Genomic DNA, 19,875 nt, shown 5'->3' with positions numbered 1-19,875 from the left:
AGCCACAGCTTCTCTGGGCACCCTGTGCCAGGGCCTCCCCACACTCCAGGGAAGACTTTCTTCCTAATATCCAAACAAAACCTCCCCTCTCCTCCAGTTTAAAGCTGATTCCCCTTGTCCTATCACTCCCCGCCGTCTCCAAGGATGCTGAGAGTGGCAGATGCTCACACTAAGCACACAACCCCTCTCCTCCAGGCACAGGCATGCCGTGAGTTGCCGGCTCATCGCTCTGAGCAGGGCGTCAGTGGCAGGGAGTGAGGCAGAAACTTATTAGCGGTGCTATTTCCTGGGATCCTGGCGCGGCGCGCACTATTAGTTCTGACTCGGCGACTCCCTCTACAAAAGCGTATTGTCCCCTAATGGGAAATCTACAAGGCGAGTTTGACTTCTTTATTAAAAACCAACAACCAAAGGATGAAAAAAAATTACCTCCTTCCACACTCGCTCTGGTTCTGCCTTCTCACAGCTCTTGTTCCTCAAGTGCTGTCACAAAACACTTCCCCCTCATTTTCTTCCTAGTCTTTGGCTTTTATTTCTTTTCTTTTGCAGCTGAGAGAAATTCCCTTTGGTTGAGAGTGGGAAAAGTGACAGCTGCTTAAACCCTGCCAGCATACAGACCCAACACGGGGAGATGACCCACTGAAGTGTGGTCTTGAAAAAGAGGCATTTATGCTGTCAAAAGCACAGTGTGGAAAGGATGTATTTAACCACCACTAACTCCCTGGGCATTACCCTGTTCCCCCTCTCTCGAGCACAGTGAGGGATCTCAAGGAGAGACATGCTCATGGGACTTCATTCCCATCTTAGAGTATCGTTGGCTTTGTCTCCTTCACCTTCCCAGACTGACACTGCCATCAGCCCAGCATAGATCCCACAGCTGCGAGACTGACGTGTTATCAACCAAACTGTCTCCATCACTGATACCTCCCTCCAGACTTCCTCAAACCACAATGTGCCTCAAAGTGACACGCCGATCTGATCTTCCTGAGGAATGCTGTGATGCTTTGTGTCTCCCAGCAGGAACCCCTCCTCCAGAGGGATTTCCACACCAGTCCTGCTCTGCTCCTCACCCCGTGGTTAGCTGTGGCATGACACATGCATGACACATATACGAGACATATACAATCCACACATCCACATCCATGGGGTGGGATAGTCTTGCTGGGCTAGTGAAGAATTAATAGCACTGCTATGGAGCAATTCCAGGGAAACCACAAGAGAAATGTCAGGCACTGACTGTACTTACAAACACCTCGACGGTGACGGGGACGGTGCTGTTGAGTGGTGGGTTGCCGGCATCCTTGGCCATCACTGTCAGGTAGATGACCCCGTTGGCTACTTGCTCATAGTCCAGGGGGTGGTTCACGCTGATCACTGGAAGGATGCACAGTGGGGGGGTCAGGGGAGCACTCATGCACTGAGCAGGATGCGGGCACGCTCAGGGGCAGCCCTGTGGTGCCAGGATCAGCACTTACCTCCGTACCCTTCCGACACCATGATGTCGAAGTAGTCACGGAAGGCAGACGCCTGTACGATGCTGTAGGAGATCTGGTTGTTTGGAGGGGAGTCCTCATCAGATGCCTAGGGTGTGAGCAGAGGGAATACATGGGCATGGGAGCTGTGCCAGGGAAAGAGCTGAGGGGATGGGAGCTGCAGGAGACTGGAAAAGTGATGGAGGGAGGTGTGCCCATCAGGGGCCCCGAGGGGGTCTGTACACCAGCCTGCTCTCACCTGCTTCTCTCGTGCAAGAAGGAAACTGGTTGATGTGACCTGCTTTGGAAGATATTTGTTAAACCCATCAGAGGCACTGATCATTTTAAATGGACAGAGGGAGGTTTAGATTGGATACTAGGTAGAAATTCTCCCCTGTGAGGGTGGTGAGGCCCTGGCACAGGGTGCCCAAAGAAGCTGTGGCTGCCCCATCCCTGGAAGTGTCCAAGGCCAGGTTGGATGGGGATTGGAGATACCTGATCTTGTGGAAGGTGTTCCTGGCCATGGCAAGGGGTTGGAACTGGCTGAGCTCTAAGGCCCCTTGCAACCCAAACCATTCTGTGATTCTATCCCACTCCTGTCTCCCTGCTGCACACCCCAAGCCGAGGAGTCACTCCAGTCCCTCACCCGAAGCCGGACCACCTGGGTGACAGAAGGCTCATTCTCCCGCAGGGCCCCCAGGTAGGCCTCCTTCTGGAAGGTGGGGACATTGTCATTGATGTCAAGGATGTTGATCCTGACACGCCCTGTTGTCTCCTCCCCGCCGCCGTCCCGGGCGATGACAGTCAGGGTGTAGCGCTGTGTGGTCTCGAAGTCCAGCCGAGCTGTTAGGAGGATCACACCCGTGTCCTTGTCCAGGGAGAAACTGAGGGGACAGCAAAGGAAGGGCAAAAAGCCTTGGTGACCACACAGTGGAGATGGAGAGGCAGCAGCCTGACAGCGTGAAGTTCACGACGCTTTCTGAGGGATATTAGGTCCCAGAACACTTTGAACAGCTCTGCACAGCTGAGCAGTGAGAAACCCTCAGTGCTGCTCCACAGGCAGAGAAAATGGGTGCAGAGGCCCCCAGATCTGTTCTTCTGGGCAGCCCAGGTATATTCCCCAACTTTCCACGACAGGTGTGGCTCCAGGGCTGGCAACTCACTGCGAAACCATTTACTGGTCTCAAGCAACGCTGGCGCCTGCAGGTCCCAACTCAGCAAAACAATTAAACATGCTGAGCATCAGGCACGTGCTGAACACACCCCTCTGGGAGACAGCATAGACAGGGGTTCATAGGGCATCTCACAGATAGGACATAACCAGTGCCTTTAAGTGCCTTGTGACAGCCTAGTGAGGTTAGAAGAGGATTTTGGAGGATCAAACTCCTGCCAGTCAGTCACACTTACCGGTCAGGGTCATCACTGAAGAAATAACTGACTTTCCCATATGAGCCCACATCATTGTCAGTTGCCTGGAAAACATAAAAGCTAATTAATAAATGAAGGTATTTATGGAAATGTTGCATTGAACACACGACTGCAGACCTTGTGTGCTGCCATTTATCCCCCAAGAGCAGCAGGGCTGGGGCTGTTTGCGCTCCCCTGCTCATCGCTGACTCCCAGCCTGCTCTAGCTAACAGCCCTCCACCAACATTCCTCAGCATTGCTCCCAAAACCTTTGGCACTGGGAAACATTACACCTACTCATTTTCCTGACACATTAAGCTAACCTGGGAAGCACACCTGAAATAAAGTCTCCATGGATAATTCTTGAGGGCCACCCATCCTGTCCCCATGAAGGCAGAAAGCTGGGACTCCACAGCCACAGCTTGTATCCTTCCCTGTGCATTCTAGAGCTGAGCTGGTTTTGCATGGCCTGGTTTTTGGTAGCGGGGGGGGGGGGGGGGGGGGCACAGAGGTGGCTTCTGTGGGAAGCTGCTGGAAGCTTCCACCATGTCCAGCAGAGCCAATGCTCTCATCCAGAGATGGCTCTGAAGATGGACACGCTGCTGGCCAAAGCTGGGCCAATTAGAGAGGCTGGTAACGCTTCAGTGATAACAGATTTAAGACTTGACTTCTCTCTCTTCTCTCATTTCTGAGAAGAAAACCTCGAGTGATGAACTGACCAAACCCCCACCCCCTGTTCCCCTGTGCTGTCAGTGGGAAGGAGGGAGGAGTTGGGGGAAAAGGTGTTTTTATGGGCTTTACTTCTCATTATCCTCCTCTGATTTTGTACTCACTTGGTACTTCTAAGTTGAGCCTGTTTTGCCCTAGGAGTGTTTTCTCCCAGTCTTTATCTCATTAATCCTTCATTAATTTTTTTTTTCCCCTTCTCTGCCCAGCTGTAGCAGGGGAGGGTAGGTGAGCAGCTGTCGTGGGTGCCTGGTGTTCAGCCAGTGTCAAACCATGACAAGAGTAGAGAAATAAAAACCTACTGCATTTCAGAATGGCCCCCCAGGCTAAAATACAGATCTGGAAAAGCAAGGAAAGTGATTTCAATCTTGCTTTCCACAAGGACAACCCTTCTGGGGGTGCAGTCTGCTGCATTCCCATGGATGGAGTGGCTCAGGATGCTGTGGGATGCACCTACTCCACCGGCAGCTGCCAGAGCTGCAGCACGCTGGTCATGGCTAAATGACCAGCACCTTCTGGGGAAGGTGTTCACAACTCACTGTGTCAGCTCTGGATGAGCAAGGCAAGATTTATTTGTGTTTTAAAGTCTTTGCTCTAATGAATATATGAAATATGCATCAGTGGCAGCAGGAAAAAGGAGCAGAAAATTTTATTTTTAGGTGAGGAAAGTGGAATGCAATACCCAAAATATCCTTTTTCTCCCCCAATATATTTTCTAAATTGAGTCCTGTCTGGATTAGTTAGAGACCAACAGGTCTGTGAAGAAGCAGGGTCAAAGACACATTTTATATCCAGATACTGGCAAAAGGCTGTATTTTAGGAGTGGCATGGAACACAGCCTGTTCCTGAAACCTTCCTGATTTATTGATGGCCTTGATTACCCTTGACAGTGGAGTAGGAACTTGAGCACAGCTTTGCCCCCATGTGCTGCTCACCTGCCACACCACGGGGTGACAGAGAGCAAAAGGCATGAAAAACACACAGGATTATTTAAGTTTTTCTCCCCAAACATTTTCCCAGCCTGAGCAGTGAACTCCTGCTGCTTGACGCCAGCCGAAGGGTGCTCTGGTGGATCTAGTATTCCAGACCTACTGATTTTGCTGATTTTCCTCTCCACTGCTATGATGTGATTTCCTTTCCGTGGGCATTGGAATTGCATTCGGTAAAATGGAATAAACCTGTGGAAATCTGCCTGGAGAGATGCCCAGAGACCAAGCAGCACCCACTCCTGGGAGACAAGTCCCTCTGGGGTATGTTTTCCCTCTCAGAGGACATCCATGGAGGTGCTCCGCCCCAGGCAGAGCCTGGCAACTTTTCTGTATGGAAATACCTGGAGAGAAGGGGGGGTCAACCCACCATCTGCCCACCCCAGCCAATTCATACTGGGTTTAATCCCCCATCCTAACACCTGCCACCAGCTCCTTTTTTGGGTCCTCTCTTCCCAAAATCCTTGAGTGCTTTGAGCACCCTCAGCACTGCCAGCCCTCAACCTCCAGCCAGGATGTCTCCTATCCCTTATTTCTGTGCCCACAACTGCTGTGAATCCCTCGGTCCCATTAATTCCGAAGTGGCTGGTGCGAGAGCAGAGCCCAGAAAAGCATTTTCCATGCACCTGGATGGGCTGGTGATGAGATAATGATTTACAGGGGGTCTGACAGTACCAGAAAGCACGGGCAAAATGAATTCACTTCATTTGGCCCCATACAATTGCACTCCTAAGTGCTTATTGCAGTGACAGACAACACTGGGAAAGTGTAATTTTCTTCTGACGAGGAAAAAAAAAAGACAGGGAAGGAGGAAGGTTAAAAGAAGGTTAGTGAGGAGGGAATGGGAGCCCTGGGGAGAGGGGAGCCAGGAAGGTGGCTGGACCACAAGCTGTGAAGACATCAAAAGTGCCAGTGAGGCAAAAAGCCCTTCTCCCAAGGAGCCAGGAGGATGGCAGCCTGACTCTGCCCCTTCCACCACCTCGCCAGCCGGGCTAATTAATGCCCCTGATTTATACCAGGGGAGGTGGAAGGTGAGGCCGGCTGGATGGCTTTCCTGGCAACTGAACATCATGGAGATAATGCTGGGCAATGGAGCAGGTTAGTTGAGCGTGACAGAGAACATGCAAAAAAAAGCCAAACCACGCACGCTCAGCATATTTAATTTGGGATCTTCGCCTGCTTCTGAATTACCAAGCTTTTTCCCCTCTAAGGGTAAAAAGGATGCTCAGCTGCTCAAGCCCCTGGGGCAGCGACACACACTCGCTTTGCAGAGCGACGCCAAGGGCTCCCAGGGAGCACACGCCTGCAGAACACCCCAACTCCCCCCGAGCTGTCAGCAATCCCTGGGTACCAGCTGTTTTCCTGTGGCTTTTCCCCACCACTGACTGGTTTTCCCTGCCAGCATGCAAGCATCCATTCCCACAGCCCGGGGAGGAAAGGCATCTGGCTGGAAGTTTCTTGGGGTTCCACCTGGAGAAGCAATCAAATGGCTTTTACGGCTCTCCTCTCCTGCGCAGAATATTAAAGCGGGATTTGCCCACTGGAGCCTGCAAAAGGGCAGGATGAAAACGCAGGTCCACATCTGTACTTTTATGAGCTGTCACCACCGCAGACCATTTCTAAAAAATCCCACATTTGTGCAGTTAAACTCTGGGAGAGTGGCAAGAAGAGGAAGCTTGGATAACCCAAAGGATTAATTTACTGAGCTGCAGCACGGCGTGGGCACCCAGCACGTGAATCACACAAAAATACCCACAGCCCAGCTCTCCATCCATCTGCATCCCCCAAGCACAAATATTTGGGGTGTCTCCTTTTGTCCGACCAAGGGCCATCACATCCACCCTTCCCCACCCGCAGGCCGGCAGAGCCGGAGACAAAAGCAAGGAGCTGGCGAGCGGTTCTGCTCTCGTGGGCAAATCTGCAGGAAAGGGCATGTCGTCCAATTTGTTCGGGAAACAATAGCAATGTTTGACATGTCATCAGGATTGATGGAGCAGAAATTTACATGGGAGAATTCCGTTTTAAACAGCTCCATGGAGCTTCACCCGGTAATGGTTTAGACATTCATCATCTGCCAGACCCACTCAACGACTCCTTAAACTGCCGGAGATTAACTCTACTCACAGCAGCTTCAGGGAGCACGGCAGGAGGAGTCGGCAAGGGCTTAAAGAACCAAGAAGAGCCCTTCGAGGTGGCTCAGATCCCCCCTGGAGCCCCTGGGATAGCAGTCCTCCCCCCAAAACTGTCAGATGGGGGTAAACAGCTGGAAGTTGGTTGCAGGGGTGAGCAGAGTGCATTGGAATGATGATCAGGGCTGCCAGGTCCTGCCTGGCTGAATAGCCAAACCCTTCCCACCTCTCCCTCAGCACGGTGCTGCCGGAGCAGGTCCCAGCTCTGTTTGTTCTCCTTTGCCCTCTTTGTTTTCCCTCCCTCACATGCACAAGGCAGGAAATAAAAATTGATGGGGAACAAATTGCTTTGGCCAGGAGCTCTCTGCTTAAAAGAGTCGTGGCAGGAAAGCAATTACAGGACGTCAAAAAGCTGTCAGGGTACCAGAGTGACCGGGCAGAGCCTCGTCCCTGCCTGCTCCTCTGGCTTGCTCCAACTAGATGCCTAGGGCTTGGGAAAGCAAACAGAAGGAGGATTCCCATATGCTTCCTAGCTTTTTTCGGTTTTCTAGGAAAGTGAGGCAGATGCAGTTGCTGCTTGGGGCTGACTGGGCAGCCACGGGCTGCTCAGACTGGTACAAGAATTCCAAGGTGGGGAGCCATGCCCTGGCATCCTACTGATTTTTGGAGCCACCAAAACCTGCATGTGTTAACTAGGCAGCCATCCAAACATCCCTTCCTCAAGGCAACCTTCAGGTCCCAGGGGAATAACAGCTAATTGCTGTGAGCCCTGGGATTGGGATTTGATTTGCGATTTGGGGGAGACAAATGTGAAGGACCAAGGGCTTCCATGAGATGCAATCACTGGGCCGCGAAAGTGGAATGCAAAACCAATGGAAAAACCTACTTTAAGTTATTATTGAATGACTTTAGTCGGAAAACAGCTCTATTGTCGGCATTGCCCGGCCCGGCCGCGTTCTTTCCCAGGCTTTTAAAGAGGCGGCCCGGTGGGAGGCGGCAATCAGGCGCGAGCAGAGCCGGTGGCTGGCCGGCCCTGGAGCCCAGCGGCTCCGGTGATTAGCTGGGAGAGAGGGGGGCGGGAGCGGGGAATCAGGGCAGCGCCAGGCTACCGCCGCTGCCACCACTTCCCCAGCAGCTCCAAACCCTGCCCGGAGCCAAGGAGCTCAATCGGCGCTAATGACCCCAGAGGGCTGCACTGAACCTGGCTGGGGGGGAAAAAATAGTCAATCAACCCCCCTGGGAATGGCAGAGCTTTTTCCCACCTCTTCTGCCAGCCACCAGGGAAAACAAGAGCCTCCCTGATTGTGTTTTGTAACAGCAGCCCCTGCAACACCAGCTCCACTCAAGCAAGGTTAACACTTGCCTGGGCAGCCATGATTTAGCGGGCAGTGATTTACTGTAGCCAGGCTGTTGGAATGACTGGAGACAGGGCTTTAAAACACCAGGTGACAGAAGATGGGCCCAAAAGTGAAATAAACAGGCTTTACCAGCGTGGGTTTTCACTGGTGACACCCAAGACCATTTAAATGCCCACCTCGGTGGGTTTTACTGGAGCTGGGTGCAAGTCCTCCACTAATGAACCGCAGTGATTTCATATTCTCCTGTTGTCCCCCTAAACGGCAAGTGGCACATCTGAGCGATTAAATAACCCCACAACTGCCTGGCTTGACATCTCAATCACTTTGCTGTTGGGTCTCTAATGAATTTTACAGCACAGCAAAATGGAAGAAATCATGGTCAAAGTCTGGTGGAAGAAATATAAATCCTCAGTGATCTCTAAAGTGTTTGCAAGAGCTCTGGGAAGCCAGTCATGCCACCCACCATCTGCAACTCCACCTCACCCAGAAGAGAGGCCCAGCAGGCAGAGGGGGGATAAAAACAAAGGAGGAGGGATGAGCTGAACAAGTCCTTGCCAGGAGATGGACATGAACATGTTGCATCCCAGCCTGGAGAAAGGGAATGGCAAAGCCCAGCTGATTTGCACATCTAATGGCTCCCAAATGCCCAGCTCAGGTAAATTACCCTCCCCTTCACACCCAAGGTCAGCCTGTCAGCAGCACCAGGGGCAGCTCAAGGTCATCTGTCCAGGGGTGACATCGGAACAGCGTCACTCAGCCAACAGCATCCACTGGGTGCTGATTCCCATGGGAGCCTTTTGCTCGAGGAAACACAGCCTTGGATGCTTTGGGAGAGATGTGGGGGCTGAGGGCAGCTTCAAAAACAGATTAAAATCCCAGGAGTGTTGGCTCTATTGGAACTTTGCAGGTGTAAAAGCATGAGGAGTCTGGGAGAGGATGTATCAAGGTGAAGACAGCGATGGCCCTAATGAACTGTTGAGAAGGAAGTGTGAGGACAGGGTGTTCACATGGCAAAGAGCATCATCTTGGAAAAATTCTCCCTTGAACTCCCAGCCACATCCCAAATCGCCAGGCAAAGCCAGCAGCAAAGGAAAACCACCCAACCCTGTCTCCTGCTGGGAACACTGGGAGGCATGGGGGGAAATCCTGCTGCCTGGTTTGTGCTTTGCATGATGCAATTTGGACAGGAGCAGGTCTGCATTTGCTCCCTGATTTTCCTTCCCATCTCACGGGCTGAATTGTTGGGGTTTTTTTCTTTTTTTTTGGTTGGGCAGGGGGAAGGGGCCAGGCTGTGATTTTGTTTTGTTTTCCTGCCTCCTGCTCTCACTTTGCATTTTTCCTGACAGCTCCATCAGGACAGCGAGCGGCTGCACAAGCTGCAATAAGTGTCTCTCTCTCTCTCCACAGCGCTTGGGCTGTCATGATTCCCATTCCACCCCATTTCGGTCTCACGGATTGATATTTAGATTAAAGAGATAAACACAGCCAAAGAGCACTGGGCCCTGACAGAAAGATGAGGACTTCAGATCTGTCAATCATGCCTGGTAACTCCCTCCTCCCCTTCCCTTTATTTACAGAGCTAGCTTGATAAGAATATTTAATGGGAACAAGGAGTGCAAGCATATTTTTATACTTGTAAAAACCCAAGGAGCATGCAGGAAGCAGCCAAGCCATTCATGTTTAACTTTCCAGGCAATTTGGAATCGTCTGCTTTGATTATTTAACTCTTTACTGTTTCATGTGTTTGCAGTTTTCCTCTCCTCTTGCAGATAAAGGACTCAATTTTCTTTTAAGCGGTAGGGAAATTGGAAGAGATTTTGTTCTGCTTAAGCACAGCTGGAGACAGAGCACTGGGGAGGGGGGGATTGAGACCAACAAGATCAATTAAGTTGCTGACAGGGAGGGAGAGCTGTGTGGGCCATGGGTGGGAAGAAGGGCTGGAAGGAGGTACGAAATCCAGGCTTGAAGGACATCAGAAATGTCCAACTGAGAGTTCTCCAGCCTCCATGAGCTGCTGCTGAGCCATGCTTTCATATTCCCACCAGTGCCCTCTGAATGCCCTCCTGCTTTCTTAGATCCTCTCCCCATGTGTGAGCCTCTGCAACACCCAGGTTGCCCCAGACATTTGGCTGGTAGTCCCCAGTTACCACCACCCTGTCCATTCCTCCTCTGCAGCAAGGACTTTCCCAGACATCTTCCATTCACTTAAAGCAGATGGAAAGGATGGGGCTGGCCTGGGAGTCCTCCCAATGTTTCCCCATCCCGTACTTCCCCAACGCATGCAAGAAGGTAGAGGAGGTGCAAGTTACTCCTAAAGTAGGTGGGGTGGGTGACTCCCTGCAGAGCAGGACATAAAATCAACCCCCTGAGCGAAATATAGAGGGTCAGTCAGCTGAACAAGGTTGAGAAGTCCTGTGCTGTCCTCAAGGTAGCATCAGGGAAAGCTGTCCTGCTGACCACCATGAGATGATGGGCTGCACCATTCTCTACTCCTAATGCTGGGAGAGCACCCCAGGTACCACCAAAGAGGACAGGGGATGGTTTATCCCACACTGATTCCCCATGGAAGATCCCTTGGTGCCTTTCTATCCATCCATTGATTTGCAAGGTACTTCCCCACCTCGCTCCCTGCCCTCAATGGCTGTGTCCTTATCCCATGCAACCTTCCCAAAATCAGGAGCAGTGTAGGTTTTCCCTTGATGCTGGTCCACATAGTCACCATCACCATGGGAGAGAGAAACACAGCTCAGGCTGGGTCCCTCACCCACCAGCATCTCAGAGCTGCAGCCTCTACTACTGCCTTTGATCTCCGACTGCTTCTGCCCCTCTGTGTTCATTTCTTCTCCAAGAAAAAGGGGAAGGAAAAGCTTTGGAGATCCCCAAGAAACAACAGACAGTGGCAGCTCCACAGCTGTTGGGGGATAGTGAGTGCCCTTGGCCAAGGGGATGGCAGGATGTAGGGTGGGGTGAATGCTGAAGGCAACCAAAGGAACCCCCAAAGGCTTGCAAAGCCTCATCCCACCCTCATCAGGACTTGGAGTAGGACAAACCCAGAGGGATGCAACTCTCTGGGCATCCCACAGTTGCTCTGGGCTAGCTACAAAGCAGTGTGATGGGATGTGGGAGTGCCGTGATGGGATGTGGGAGCCCACAGACCACGGCATCATCCCTCCCAAACTCAAAGGCTGATGGCTGATTGGGAAAGTGATTTGCATCCTAAATAGCTGTTTATTGATGTCTGCAACTCTCCTTGCCAGGGTGGGGAAAGTACATTATTACTTTCTTGTTGACTGGTGTTTACAGCTGGCTGGAAAGAAGGGGAAAGAAAATCAGGCCGGGATTGATTTTCCCATCCCTGACACGAGGCCAAAGAGAGATCGAAGCAGCAGAAGAAAACTGACAGCTGGGTGGTAAAGGAGAGGAACTTTGCCAACCAAATTAAAGGTTGATTTAATGAGGAGAGTAATGGAAGGTTAATTAGTGCATTTACTTCATTAGGTTCTTACTAACAAGGCTTCTCCTGAGGAAGTGCAGTGGCAGGGAGGGTGAGGATGAGAATCCAGGTGAATGGATATGTTGGGGACGATGTTCAGGGAGGGGACAACCCATGGAGGGTAGGAGAAAAGGACTCCGTAGGAGTGGGAGCCCTTATGTATATATATATATACTAAATCCACACACATATGTAAGAATACACAGGCTAATGCATTTGCCAAAAAGACAGGGAGACCATCTCTTCACCTCCTCCATCAAATAATCTGAAAATTTTAATCCAGATTTCATTAAAAACCAGGGAAAATAGTGGGGTTTTTCACACACAAGATCGCCTTAGAGATTCAGGTTATCAAGCCCCAAGGGAACACAGTGCTTATTTTACCTGCCTTGCCACATATCACAAGATACAGAAAATCATTCCTGTGCCAAAATCAATGCCTGTTGGTTGATTCAGGCACCACAGTTTATAATCTGAGGGCTGTTGGAGATGCTCACACTATTCCTGAGGGTCTCCAGAAGATCTCTGGAAAGCCTGCTAGCAGCTTGCCCGAAAGTATAGTGTGTGTGTGTGTGTGTGTGTGTGTGTGTGTGTGAATACTTAGAGCTCTGAAAAGTCTCCACATCCCTTTCAGACTTCTTGAGGGTGGTTGTTGTGAGGAGAAACCCAACCCCATTTCAGAGGTGTTTCAGGGTAAGGAGGACACCAAGACAAGACAGAGAGCATAACCTCACAGGGATGTGGGAGGAGGAGATCCCACAGAGAAGGAAGTCATTAACTCAGAGAGGATTTGGGACAAATAGTTACACAAATCATCCCAGAGAGGTGTTGAAGTGATTTCCAAAGCATGGCTCATCTGATCCATACCTGATCTGGCTGGAGTCAGGAAGAGCTGGCAGGAGAGGATCAGGAACAGCAGAGGCTAATGCCTGCTGGGAGATGCTTGTGTGGGGCCTGAAGGAGGGCAAGTGGGCAATTCATTCCCTGCAAGCCCCTCTGTGTCTCCCTGTCTTCATCCCAGCCATTTTCCAGGGCAGGAGAGCAGGAAGGGGGCAGGCAGCACCCCCCAGCTCACTGCTGCTTGCCAGCCAGTTGATGAGCCCACAGCCACTGATCCCAGCCTGTGCAGCCAAGCCAGACCAGGGCAAATAAAGTGGAGAGGAGGGATCACGGAGCTAGGATTACTTTCCACACTTCCCTGGAGAACCATTTTTCTCCAGACCCTTCAAGGCAAATCAAATGCATTGTTGTGTTAAAAACAAGTTACTCTTGGTTTGTTTGGGCTTTAATGATTTTGGTTATCGGAGCTTTTCAGAAGGACTTTGCTGTGCAGATCTGTAGTGTACGAGGAGCTTAAGGAGATCTCCTGCCCCTTAATTCCTGCCTCCTGCTGCGTTGTCTTAGGCCCCTTCCCCATTCTCCAGGTCTAGCACATACATCAGCAACTGGAGCATGGCTTTTGGAGGCCCTTGGCAGCTGCTGGCAAAGCAGCAGTGTCGGAAGGCAGGTCTGGAGGGACATTGTGCTCTCTGCTGTCACACCCTGCAGCTTTGCAGTGAGGCAGAAGCCTGAGATGGCACAGGCTCAGTGTGACAGGTGTGAACACAGGTTGGCACCTGAGCTTCCCAGCCAAGCATCACCCAAGGGACAGGAGGGGATGCTGGGCTGAACTCCCCCTCCTCTCCCTGTTGGAGGAGCTCACTGGAAGCTGAGCTGGGTCTTGATGACCCCAGAAACAAGGCCATGTTTATGTAGCTTCTTCCACCCAAAAAAAGCTTCCCAGCTGAAAGCTCCATCCTGCTCTCTCTGTGGGGCAAGGTGTCACAGAAGAGCTCCTCAGGGGAGCCCCACCAGAGCAAGCCCGGGGGACTGCTTCCAAACGCTCCAGGCATGGGAGAGGAAGGAGCAGAGACCTGGGCAACTATGTCTGATGCCAGACCAGCATCAGTCCCCTTCACAGCCCCTGTGCATGGGGCCCTCAGACTTCCGTTTCTTCTCCTGTTCCAGCTGAGGTGCTAAAGGAGGGCTTGTGAAGCAGTGACACTACAGCTGCTGGCAACGAGGCGGCATGGAGCAGGATGGAGAGTAACAGGTTTTCCTGCCTCTGGACTCAAGGACCTGAGGATTAGCAGAAGGTGTCCCTGCCCGCAGCACTGGAGCTGGAATCAGATGATCTTTAAGGTGCCTGCCAACCCAAAGCATTCTATGGCTCTGATCACAGCTACAGCTGGACACAGCCACTCATCCCCCCTAGCAGGGTCCTTCCCCAGAGCTTCCTACCACAGAGCCCCGAGTCCCCTGCCCCGAGCCACAGCAGGCACCACACCTCACCGCACCTCTGCAGGGTCTATCCTTCAGCCTGCTCCTGCTATTAGGAAAGCCAGCACCCACCAAAAGCCACCAGGCACCAGGCAGGCAGGACCTGGTGGGGGTGTCAGATCCCCAGTTAATTCAGGGTGCAGTGTATGTTCTTGCTGCCTCATTCCTGGAAGGCATGAAGTTATACTGTCTGCCTGGTTGCTCAAGAAGTGTGAAATTCTTTCTCTGACCTTTTCTGTTATGTTATTAAAAGGCTTCATGGCCAGTTGTTTCAGTAAAAAAAATAGTATTTCAATATCTGCTGGTAGCTGGGGCAGAACTGGCCCATCTCTTCAGGCTGAGTTCTGCTCACCTCCCTGCTTTGCTCCAGCCTCACAGAACCTGTTTGCTGCTGTGTGGGACCTCCAAGCCTTTCCAGCCTGCCTTTCCTGGCACAGCAGTCTGGGGCATGGAAAAAATGAAGTTTGCATGGAGAGAGGTCTCTAACAACTGCAGAGCCCTGGACAGGCTGCTTGTTCTTCAGTCATCATGGACATGTGATGGACACGTAACTCTGAACAACCACAATTTATGTGACCTGGAAGCTTTGGCTGGAGTAAGGAGCCTTTCACACTGGTCTCTGCAAAAGCAGGAATCTCTGGCCTAAGGGGATTATCACATGTATAAACAATCATGGAATCATTAAGGCCAGAAAAGGCCTCTGAGATCATCAAGTCCAACCATGAACCCAGCACTTCCAAGCTCACCATGCACCCACGGCCCTAAACACCATGTCTATGTGTTTTTTGAACACTTCCAAGGATGGTGCCCCCACCACTTCCCTGGGCAGCCTGTTCCAATGCCTGACCACCCTTTTCACTGAAGGAGTTTTTCCTAATATCCAATGTAAACCTCCCCTGGCACAACTTGAGGCTGTTTCCTCTTGTCCTGTCACTGTCTAACTGAGAAGAGAGCCCAACCCCCACCTGGGTGCCCCCTCCTGTCAGGGAGTTGTGCAGAGCCAGAAGGTCCCCCTGAGCATCCTTTTCTCCAGGCTGAGCCTCCCCAGTTCCCTCAGTTGGTCCTCATGTTCCAAGAGCATGGAGGCAGGAGAGTGCCTTGGGGTACATTGTGGGCCCCCTGTACAGGGCAGGAGCTGTTCCCACAGAGCCTGGACTCTCCAGATGTTCTTGTGCAAGCAAATGACCACCTGAGTCTAAACAATAAATGCCTTTCAGGGACAGAATTAAACAGACAGATGGATGGATAGGGAGATGGAGGGAATGCTAAGCAGAGAGCAAACAAAATCTTAGAGGGTGAACAAGGTTGTGCCGTGCGAGGGAAGAGGCTGAGGTTTGACCAGGAATCCACAGATCCGAGCCCACGCATCCCTGGGCAAAGGGAAAGAGGCAGGGAGTGGAGAGCAGGCAGCAGCTCTGGGTCCCCGCTGGGTGCCTGCACTTGGGGTTGTTTTACAGTTGATTTATACGTGTAACAGGCAATGCTTCTCTGCTGTCACTGACATTAGGAGCTGAAATGCTGTAGAAACAAATGGCCATTTGTCACTGCAAATGAAGTCTACTTGCTCCTTCCTTTTGCCTTTCCCTTTCAGCTGGCCAAGCTGAGGGCAGCCTGGAGAGGGTGGCATTGAGGAGAGCCTTTCCCCTCGCCTAGACACACCCCATCAGGCACAGCCAAGGGGGGACAGCCAGGATGCACTCACTGGAAGATGGGCAAACAGCCCAGGGACTTTTGGGCTGTTGGGAGCAACTTGTCCTCCTTCCCCAGAACATTGGGCTAGGCAGAAGATCAGCGACCTCCCCTTGCCTCAGCTCCCGTGGTTTTAGCTGCTTGTCTTCCTGCCAGGAAGGTGCTGCAGGCACTGCTCTGTCCTGCCAGCTGTGCCTGGCCATCTCCAGCAGCAGCTGGCACGAAGCCTCCTGCCACCCTTCAGCAACCACTCACCCAGCCCACGCACTCCCCTGTTCATCCCAATCCCACAAGCCACCTGAGTTATCCTTAGCACCCTGAACCCCACTGTCTCTCCAAACGTGCACTTATTTGCGCAAAGAAGCACAAAAAGGGCAGCCAGCAGAAGTCTCCTTTCATGAGGATGTCATCCAGCAGCCACCAAAGAAGTGGGCATGCCATGTGGCTGGCCAGGCTTTCTCCAAAACCCCATCCCTAATGCCTATGCGTCAGCATCCAGGAAGACTTCTCGAGCAAGTGGAAAAGAAGGAAGAAAAGGAAAGGAGGAATTTATTAGCAAGGAAACCAGGCTTTTTTTCTGCAGCATGTGGGACAGGTGGAGAAACATGGCGCAGACAGGCAGCGACCAGAGCGCTGCAGCTCAAAGGCAAGCGGCCGCAGCAGGAGGAGCTGGTACTTTATGAGGGTTGTTAAAAGTTTGGGATCAGCTGGGAGGGCAATTTGGATTTCAGTGCTAATTGCATCCATTCTGATTTATCACAGAAGATTCAACTCCTGGCATTTTGCATTCGCTCTGAAATGCTGGCATAGCTGGAAGTTGGGGAGAGAGGAGACGCAGTAACAATCTCATTGTTTAGTGTCTGACGGCCTGACTAGCTAAGCATCTGCTTGAAATATTAATAACTGTCAGATGGGAACAGCTCGGGGGCTCTATACAGTTTCACACCATCTGTTTGTAAAGTAAACACACTTACACATAGGCACATACACCCAACTCCTTTGTCCAGGCTTTTATACTCTGAGTGGGCATTCCTGCACAGATGGGAGACCAGGGGCTGTGCCTCGGGAGAGCAGGGGGACAAGGAGGGGGCAGGAGGGCAGCTAGAGGAAATTCATTGGAGAAGGAGCCAAGCAAACTCATTGATGACTAATGGTAGTGGTAGTGACACACCCAAAGTGTAGCAGGGGGTTTGGTGCTCCCTGCTGTGATGTTCCCCATCCCAAAGGGGCTTTAATGGCTATTCCAATCGTATTTCAGCACAGGGTTTTGTTGTGGTTCTTGCTCCGCCCCACACTGGCACTGACATCGCTCTCATGCACCAGGAAATGTGTCTTCTCCATGAGGATTCCAACCAACCCACAGAGGAGGAAACAAGCCCTATGGAAACGCCCCCTGCTATCACCACCACCTCTGCCTGCCTCTGTTCAGCTGCCAGCCATGTAATACCATGCTCTGCTAAACAGAGCCATTCCCCTCCTTTTCCATCCTTCGCCCTTTTAATGGCTAGACCGACCTCGGTTTGGTTGAGGAAGATGATGCTTCCAAAGAGAGCAGTGAGAAAAGCCACACCAGGGGGACCGTGACCACTGGGATCAGTATCTGCAGATGAAATGCAGTGCAGGACTCTCTTTGAATTCCTGGTAAGGTAGGAAACACATGCACATCTCCCAGAGAACAGGAAAGGTCAAGGCATCTGCTCCAAAAGCCCGTGAGAAGGCTACACCCCACCACCAGCATCTCCTAATGCTCCTTTCCCAGGCTACCCCTTGGTGAGGGACACCACAGAGCCAACACATGTGCCAAGGACTCAGCAAAGGGAGCTGGGATGCTCCTACTCACGTGGACCTGGAGGACAGTGGTGCCCACGGTGGCGTTCTCGAAGAGGCTGACATTGTAGAGGACCTTGCTGAACACGGGCCGGTTGTCGTTCTCGTTGATGAGGTTGATTTTCACCCGCGCAAAGCCGACGTGGTCCGGGATGCTCTCATTTGCGAAGAGCTGAGCAAAACATGAAGGCAAGGGGAGGGTTGGAGACACTGGGAAGCTTGGGAGAGTTGCCTATCCTTCTTTAGTGGAGAAAACAAGGCTCTCCTCAGCTCCCTCACCAGCTGAGCCAGCTCAAGACAAACCACCAACAAAGCTGGAGCAGGAGGATGCGGAGGGTTTTAGCACCTGATAGGTGCTCTTACAACAAAGTTTTATGCTCTGTGAAGCTTTTATGGCCCTTCTCTGCTTAAGCTCTTGCAGCTGAGCCTTTGGATGTTGGAAAGAGAAAGTGCAGAGCAGATCTCTTCCCCACCTCCTTCTTTATTATAATTTCCCTTTTTTTGGCTGTTTTGTAGTGTTCTGCTGTTTCATAGTGGGGATTATCATAGAATGGCTTGGGTTGGGAGGGACCTTTAATGGCCAGCTAGTCCAACCCCCTGCCATGGGCAGGGACATCTTCCACTAGACCAAGTTGCTCAGAGCCCCATCCAACTTGACCCTGAGTACTTCCAGCAATGGGACATCCACTGCCTCTATGGGTAACCATAGAGGTAACCATATGGGTTACGCTGTTCCAGCATTTCACCACCCCCATGGAAAAAACCTTCTTCCTTACACCTAATTTAAATCAACCATGAAAGCCATCCCCCCTTGTCCTATTTCAACAGGCCTGGCTGAAAAATTTGTCCCCATCTTTCTCCTAGGCCCTCTTCAAATACTGGACAAGAGAGAGGAAGATGGTTAATGGTCACTCCTAGGTCACACTGAAAACCATGGCCGTCCCACAGAGCCCAGGGGTGCAACCTTACCGAAAATTCATAGCGAGGAATGGTCTCGAAGTCCAGCGGCACTGCCACGCGGACACGGATGTCTGCCTTCCCCTGGATGGAGGTCGGCGAGATGATGAAGTGGTTGGAGTTGTTGCCCACCAGGTAAACCTCAAAAACACTGTTGGGTCCCTGGGAAGAGAAAGAGCTAGGCTGGTATTTTATACAAAATCCACATGCACATGAGAGGATCATCCCAGGTCATCCCTGGGATGACCCCGCACAGCACACAGAGGAGAAGTCCCTTTTGCTGGTTGAAGGTTCACACACCACACAGGGTGTCACACACTGGGATTTCACTGTCTCGGGGGGGGCACAGTGTGGGTGCCTCTCCCATGCAGAAGGCTCTTTCCAGTAAGGCAGCTCAAACTGGGAACTGGAAAAACTCCTCCTCTTCCAAGCTCCTCCTCTTGCAAAGCAGCAAGGCCACCAACACACCGGTAACTTTCGGAGCCGTGCCCTGATCACGGCCCTCTTGCCAGAGCACGGCCCAGCAGAGCACATGAAAAGCAAGCTCAGAAGCTGCCAGAGATGAATTTCCAATTTTCCCTGAATGACCTCCCTCCTATCAGAAAAAGTGGCCAATTAAATGCACGAAGGGGCACTAATAGCAAAAGCTGCCTAAGTGTGACCGCTGAGAGTGGGTGACATGAGCGGAATCTCTGCCTTGCCCTTCTCCTCGCACACCTCCATGCAGTTGGTGGAGCTGAGGACACACTGAGCATCTTCCAGTGGAGCCCCACAGCAGGAGCAAGCCCCAAGGGTACCCACAGAACCACACAAGGGCAGCCAGTGTCTCAAGAGCCCAGCAGTGCTCTGCTGGTGGATGGTGGGAGCATCTCAGGGTAGACTGGCACCTTCCACGAGCTGTTTTAGTGCCAAACTAGGAAGTGAGGGATGCCCCCGACACCTCAGACACACCCCTGGGAGGGAGGGAACAGAGGATACAGAGAATGGCAGAAGGAAGCATTACTTCCCAAGCTGTTTTGTACCCTATCCTCAAGGATGTTGATTTACAACAAATGGCCATTTTCCACTAGTGACAAAAAGCTGCTTCATTGAGGAATTTCTGCCTGTCTCTGCTGCCGAGCCCTCAGGATCTCTCCCAGGGCCTGTGCCGTCCCTGCAGTACACGAAAGCACCTTTTGTGGCAGCGAGATGCGAGGGATTTTCTTGGAAGCCAGAGAAGAGCGAGTTTGTTGGAGGCATGAGATAAAAGTTGAAACATCAAAAGAAATCCAAGTATTTGCAGGAAGAGAGTCAGGTGGATTAATTCCCCTCTAGCTGGGGAAGGAGATCAGCTCCAGATACCCACTATCCCTAATTAGCAGCCCCTCAAGTGCCTTAGTCTCCCCATGTGAGGTCTGGAGAAGGGGGATACAGCTGCCTCTCGGGAGGGCTGCTGCAAGCTGCCATTTATATATTTATTCAGTTATTTATTTTTTTGCCTCGGCCCCCATGCTGCTTTCCTTGCTCCTGGTT

The 19,875-nt window shown here is 51.7% G+C and overlaps 1 protein-coding gene across 2 annotated transcripts in view; it reads right to left on the bottom strand.

The window, feature by feature from the left end:
* CDH23 (cadherin related 23) overlaps positions 1 to 19,875 on the bottom strand; it is a gene marked incomplete at both ends in the record, with an annotated part of 173,135 nt that overhangs the window by 57,694 nt on the left and 95,566 nt on the right. For both annotated transcript variants that reach the window (XM_082286522.1, XM_082286523.1), the window contains 6 exons: positions 1,247 to 1,374; positions 1,476 to 1,581; positions 2,119 to 2,356; positions 2,880 to 2,944; positions 17,420 to 17,578; positions 18,376 to 18,525. In XM_082286522.1, coding sequence (XP_082142648.1) covers positions 1,247 to 1,374; positions 1,476 to 1,581; positions 2,119 to 2,356; positions 2,880 to 2,944; positions 17,420 to 17,578; positions 18,376 to 18,525 — 846 coding nt within the window. The remainder of the gene's footprint in view (positions 1 to 1,246; positions 1,375 to 1,475; positions 1,582 to 2,118; positions 2,357 to 2,879; positions 2,945 to 17,419; positions 17,579 to 18,375; positions 18,526 to 19,875) is intronic.

Source organism: Coloeus monedula (assembly GCF_965178545.1).
Source record: "Coloeus monedula genome assembly, chromosome: 8".
Taxonomy (NCBI): Eukaryota; Metazoa; Chordata; class Aves; order Passeriformes; family Corvidae; genus Coloeus; species Coloeus monedula.
The sequence above is the reverse complement of the archived record's forward strand: the minus strand, read 5'-3'. Positions and strand labels throughout refer to the sequence as shown.